Raw genomic sequence first — 6,841 nt, 5'->3', positions numbered from 1 at the left:
GTTCCCAACCACGGTCCTCAAGGCACACTAACAGTCCTGGTTTTAAGGTTAGCCATAGCTGGGTACAGGTGACTTAATTAGTACCTCAGTTATTTAGATTTAACCATCTGTGCTTAATCATGGATATCACTAAAACAGGGACTGTTAGTGTGCCTTGAGGACCGTGGTTGGGAATCACTGCCCTACACTGAAGCAATAGTCGCCTAACTAGAAGGGAAAAATTAAACATGATTGATTTTTTTCAACTAGTTGTGATGACCGTTTTTTTGCAGTTTTTCGGCATGTGGGAGAAATCAATTATGGTTTGCTCCCATATACTGCCCGATTATCATTTCAACCAGCACTACTCCACACTGATTAATACACTTAAAAACATAGGCATTTCTTAATTACAAAAATACAAAACATACTAAAACACATTCACAAAATGGGTTCCTATGTGATAGATTACATAGTATTTAAAAGCAAAAGCAAAACCAAATCACAAAGATGAATCCAGATCCAAAACCAAAACACAGGGGTCAGCGCACATCTCTACTTACAATACATTTTTACAAGTCTCAGGGAAATGATCCATCCATATGTTCTTGTTTAAGAATAATTTATGTACAAATACAATTCACCCACTTGCATGGTAGAACAACTCGCGCACTGGTTATCTATGATCATAAGTAAAAATAAGTGAACTATGACAAAAAGCTGAGCAAGTACAGTTTGTTGCAGAACAAATCTGAGCAAATTTCAGTGATACAATGCTCAATGGATTCAGTATGATTGACCGCTGGCCACATGGCCGTCCATTCAAATCCAGACAGCGGCATCCCGGCAGCAGTGAAAATACCGATCGTCCTAAGGTCAGGGCCGGTGCTACCATTAGGCAACCTTAGACAGCCGCCTAAGGGCGCCGGCCACTGGAGGGCGCCGCTGAGTCCACAAAAAATAAATGAATGGCATAATTCATGGCTGAGTGGCATACAATGAATTTGTAGCACAGCTGTGTGACATATTATGAATTTGTAGTATATATTATGAATTTGGGGCACTGCTGTGTGGCATGTTATTTAACTGGGGAGACTGATGTGTGGAATGAATTGGAGGGAGCAGGTGCGGTTGGTGAAATGTTGCCTAGGGCGCCCGGAAACCTTGCACCGGCCCTGCCTAAGGTAAGTATTTCCTACCCTATGCTACCCCCTAACCCTAACCCTCCCTTACGGGTGCCTAACCCTAACCTCCTCCCCAAGTGCCTAACCCTAATCCCCCCTTCCCCGCCACCTAACCCTAAGTCCCCCGGGGGGGTGCCTAACCCTAACCTCCCCCCGGGGGTGCCTAATCCTAACCCCCCATTCCCCTAGCCTAACCCTAAACTCCCAGGGGAGTGCCTAACCCTAAGTCCCCCCCCCGGGTACCCTAAACCTAAGCCTCCCCCCTGCTGCTGTCTGCGCCCGGCTTACCTTTGATCGGTAAGCTGGGTGTCGGGCCCCCGGCGTAGGTAAAATGACAGGCGTTGGGATTTCGACGCCTGTCATTTAACTCCTTGCCTGGGTTAAACAGTCGGGATGCTTCCTGACTGCTTCCCATGTTGAATAATTGTTTTGGTTTGCCATTCCAGTAAAACACCATTTTATAGAGCTACAGAATTACAGATGAAACACTAAAGGCCAAATTCCGAGAAGTATGTGAAATGGCAAATTATAATGCAGGGTGAATTAAATATTCAGCAGGACAGAGGTATTCAGAGATGGACACGATGCTGATGTTTATGCAGTTGAGCGATTATCGGTAATCTGCGCATGCGTATGAGTCGCCCTGCACATGTGTCACTTTCTATACCAATGTCACTCGCAGTGAGGATTTATTCACAAAGTGATTGACAGGCAGGGATCATTTGGGGGCAGCAACAAGGGGTGCTCACTGAAATGCAGGTTTGTCGCGACCTTGTATCTGCCCGTGACTGCGATTCCATATGCAGGAAAAATGGCTCTGGCGCCTCAGTTCCTGTGGACATTCTGCACGACCATAGGGTTACTCAGAAGGCTGATTATCGACTGATCTGTGACCGATGCTGCATCTTTGTACGCTGTCCCTTGGATTTACGAAGCACCTGGTAGCGTCTCAATACAAATCCCGATGGCTGCAACATATTTGCGCACCGCTGCTACGTACAGAGGCGCAGCAGCAGCCGTATTAGCATACACCTCTGAATCAGGCGCAGATTTCTCATTTTTGCTGATCTATAATTAGAAGGCTATGATAGGCTTATTGCTTAAAGAACACAAAAACCTGTATGTTTGTATTAAGATTATCCATAAGATGGCAGCAGAGTTTAGACAAAAAGTCCCCAATCATTTCTCTGCATAGTGTATACTTTCCAAATGACTCTAAGCCCAATCATATTTGAACATGATTGTCAGATATTTTGTTGTGCTATTTATATTATTGAGTACAGACTGAGCGATTGGATAATTTGTAATAAATACTCTAAACACATGACATGTATGATCGGGTATCAGCCATGACTGCACTTAGATGATGTTTTAGCAATGTATGTTATTTAGTCATGTATGTTATTTTCTCTGCACTTAACTGCTATTTGTGGAATCACTAACACTTTAAACTGTTCATCCACCTCAGCTCCAAGGAAGACATTCTATCTATGTTCTTTGATGTAGACCATACTTGCCAACTCTCTCTGATTATTGGGGAGATCTCCCTGTCTCCCTGAAGAGTCTAGTAATCTCCCTGATTGCACCTTACCCCCATTATGTAGCTGTTATATATAAAAGAAAAAATAGAGATATGTACATTCAAATGGGAACGTTAGTATCAATTCCCTGCATTGGATATAAGGCACAATGATCCCTATGGCTACATGCATTTTCTGAAAAGTATCAGTGTATTTTCATCAACAAATAGATCTTACTAATTGCTTTGGGGCTCATTTATATTTGGATGCAAATCAATTTTATGACACGCCTCTCAGATGTAGCAGTACATGCCCACTTTACCACCGTGCTCATAGGTGCTGCTTTCACAATCTCCCTGAAATGCTTTCTCAAAAGTAGGCAAGTATGATGTAGACTCAGGAGTAAATTTAATAAGAATCATGTTTAACTTCCAAATGAAAACGCTTGACATTGCAGGCAGTTTAGAGGGTCTAAATCTGGGGTATCCAACCTTTCACCTTCCCTGGGCCACATTAGAAGATGAAAATTTGGTTTGGGCCGCACATAAAATAAAATAACAGTAACGATACCTGATCATCCAAAAAAAACATAGAAAACATAGTTAACATATTAAACTTACTTAGAAATGAAGTTAGTGAGATGTTTGACATTGTTTCTCAGCCACCAATGCATCCATATTTGCTTCGTTGGAACTTGTTGCAATTCTCAGTGAGTGCTCAAGGTGCTCATCAGATATTTTGGTTCTAGTTTTATTCTTTGTGTGCTTCATCCTTGAAAATAGCTGCTCACAAATGTAGGTGCTTCCAAATAGCGATGACATGAATAAGGCATGATTGTGAAGTGAAGGATATTTTTCTCTGGGAACATATATCTTATAGAAGTCCATTAAAGAGACATGGTCAAATTTTTCTTTCAGTTGAATGTCAGATTGGAGCTCTATGCATTCCATTTGCAAATTGGCAGGTAATATATTAATGTCCACTGAAAATGGAGTTGCAAATATCAGAAAAGATGGCTGATTTTTTCTAAAATCTTGAAACCTGTTCTCAAATTCCTGTACCAAATTGAAAAGCAAGGCTGCATATTTGTCCGTGTTCACAGAGGCGTGTTTAGCCAATGTGCTAAAATGCATCAAATTTTTTGCCTTCATTTGAGAATGCCATAGTTTCAGTTTCATTTCAAACGCTGTTATAGTTTGAAACATTGTGCTGATCAATTGGTTTTCACCTTGAAGACGCATGTTTAACTCATTTAAATGAGTGGTCAAATCGACTAAAAATGCCAAATCTGTGAGCCACTTTTCATCGTCAAGTTCTGGCACACATTTTGTTTTAGATTCCATAAATGACTTGATTTCATTTCTCAGATCATAAAATCTTGCCAGCATTTTCCCTCGACTTAACCATCTTACTTCAGAAAAGTAAATGATGTCCCCATACTCAGCATCCATAAATTTAAGGAATTCCTGGAATTAGCGATGATTCAATCCCTTGGACCTTATGAAATTTACAGCGTTGATGACAATCTGCATGACGTTAGCCATCTTTAAAGCTTTTGCACATAAATTTTCTTGGTGTACTATGCAGTGATATTTCATCATACTGAAATTTTGTGCCCCCTCCAGTATATATGCCATGCCAGTGCCCCGGCTCCTGTACCAAGCTCTCTCACCCATCCCCCACCCCCTGCATCAAGCTGAGTCCCCCACCCCCCCGGCTCCTGTACCAAGATACCCCAACACCCCACAAATCCCCTGCATCAAGCTGAGTACCCCCAGTCAAATACCCCCACACAGCTACTGTACCAAGCTCTGCTTACCAGGCAGTATCGCTTGTAAGCAGAGCGCAGAAATCACCCGACGGAGCCGCGGCCACCACAGAGTACTGCTACGCCACTGTGACCGCCCAGCATGCGCAATTACGCTGGCGGCACAGTGAGTGAAGGAGAGCGTGGGGGCGTGGTCTGGGGGCGCCGGGACTACAGTGAGCAATCCCGGAACAGCGGGACATATCGTGAATGTCCCGCTGAATCCGGGACACTTGAGAGGTATGCGGGCCGCATTACGAGCCGACCTGGGCCGCATGCGGCCCGCGGGCCGCGGGTTGGACAAGTCTGGTCTAAATCATGGATTTACTAAGCATCGATCGATCTAGTTCTTGATAAATGAAAACATTCTTGGTTTCAAGTTCTACTTTCTATAGGGTCGTATAGTTTAATAAACTGCCATCCTTTCTGTCACTGCAGTGCCACTCTATTTCCTAAATGCGCTATGTTTAAAATTGAACTGCCACGTGTTTGTGCTGCCCATTGCTGTTGCTTAGCTTAGTCAGCCAGCTAGCTTGGTGCCTTGCAGTTGGTGGGCAGTTGTTTTCTTATTAAAAAAAAAACATTTTGTGGTGTGTGTTGTTCAAAAATCTTTAGGCTGTGATACAGTGTTAATGAACACTATCGGTCAGTAGGTCAAGGGCCACCGCATTGATTAATATTCTGTGCAGTGCCTCATAGTTGGTGGGTAGTTGTTGTTTTTAAAAAAAAATAAAACATTTTTTGCTGTCTGTTGTTCAAAAAACTTCAGGCTGTGATACAGTGTTTAAGAACCTTGACTTATGGTTAGTAGGTCAAGGGCCACTGCCCTAGTATTATCTGCACAGTGCACCGATATGGATCATGACGATCAATTGATAGAACAGCAGGAGCAGCAACCAAGTACTAGCACTACAGCTGCTTCCACAAGTCATGTTGATACTAGTCCTTTAATGTCATCTACTAAAGCCGGTGCTCAAGACCACAGAGGGTTTAAGCCAGGGCATCTGAAATCAAAACCATACTTTACATTGCTGAATAAACTTCACCTCTAATAAAGGGAAAGTTTCCTGCAAAACATACAATTGTCAACATGTCATATACCACACACAGTGGCAAGGAAAGGCTCAGGTCTTGGCCTTTATTTGTGAGTGGTGGTTCTGCAACTGCTGTCAGTCAGGCATCTTATTCTGCCTCATATGACAATGCAAGACCTTCCCAGTCTAGAAGAGGTGTCAAAAAATTGAAACAGGAAAATCAGTGCTGAAAATAGCATTATGGCAGAAGAATAAACTGTATGTTCAGAAATGTCACTAATCCCTGAAAAGAGTCTAAGGGTGTCCACGAGTGCTATGTGTGAAGCTGACCTTTCTGAAACAGGACACATAGAGAAGGCTCCTACCACCATTTCTGCACCCTCTGCCAATTTGGGGATGAGCAGCACAAGTAAAGGAAGTGCAACAGGATGAGGGGGATATTTGGGTAGCTGACACAGTTAAAAGAGAGATGTTGATGATGAGGATGTTGTTTGTGTGAGTGAGGCACTAGTGGAAGCAATTCTTGCTATTGTCATGCCTGGGCATAAGACCAAAAAATCCACCTATTACGTGAAACTTCTGTAATAGTGGTTTCCAGCAGGAATTAGTTAATATTGTGTGACAATGATGTAAACACTGATGAGGGTGAGGATGACAATGATAATGACGATGACATCTTGCCACTGTAGAGATCACTGACATCACTGTTAGCTTAAGCTGCCTTAAGCCCATCGTTAACAGCACTGTTAACTACCTTAAGCCCATTGGTAGCTTGTTTTGTGGGGGCCCAAACAAACCAAGCACTTCAGTCACAAAAGTGGCAGTCCCTGTCACTGAAGTGCTTAGTTTGTTAAACTGTGCATGCCCTTATGTTGTATATTAAATACAACATAAGGGTGTGTGGGAAGGCCCTTAGATAATTCCATCTTGCACTACTTTTCTTTTAATTATGGGCTGTTTGGGGCCATTGGTGATGGTGGTCTTGCAGAGTGTTAGTTGGAGCCTGAGCAGACCCAGTGGAGCCCTTAAGAGACAAAATAGTGGACTTGCTCCAATTAATCAAAAGACCAGAGTAAATTCCAATGTATCTACCATGCTCTGAAAATTGTGCAGGGAGTAGTCAGCATCAGCCAAGAGGAGAAGCATGTTATCCGCGTACAAAGCTATGGTATCCACCATAGCACTCAATTGCTCAAAATTCTTTACTAATTTGTACATTTTTAAATAGAAATAATGTGGTGCCTCATACATCTTAAATTTTTTAATTAATCAATCTATCAATCAAGTAGTCAATCATTCTAGTATACCACTTAAATG

At 42.6% G+C, this 6,841-nt stretch overlaps 1 protein-coding gene across 1 annotated transcript; it reads right to left on the bottom strand.

Moving 5' to 3' along the window:
• Positions 1–3,315: 3,315 nt before the first annotated feature.
• LOC148524162 (general transcription factor II-I repeat domain-containing protein 2A-like) lies at positions 3,316–4,071 on the bottom strand. The gene has a single exon (XM_088472199.1). The coding sequence runs from the start codon at positions 4,069–4,071 to the stop codon at positions 3,316–3,318; it is 756 nt and encodes a 251-aa protein (XP_088328325.1).
• Positions 4,072–6,841: the final 2,770 nt, after the last annotated feature.

The sequence above is a fragment of the Taudactylus pleione genome, unplaced genomic scaffold, assembly GCF_031769625.1.
Source record: "Taudactylus pleione unplaced genomic scaffold, aTauple2 ptg000121l, whole genome shotgun sequence".
In the NCBI taxonomy this organism is placed as follows: domain Eukaryota; kingdom Metazoa; phylum Chordata; class Amphibia; order Anura; family Myobatrachidae; genus Taudactylus; species Taudactylus pleione.
The sequence above is the reverse complement of the archived record's forward strand: the minus strand, read 5'-3'. Positions and strand labels throughout refer to the sequence as shown.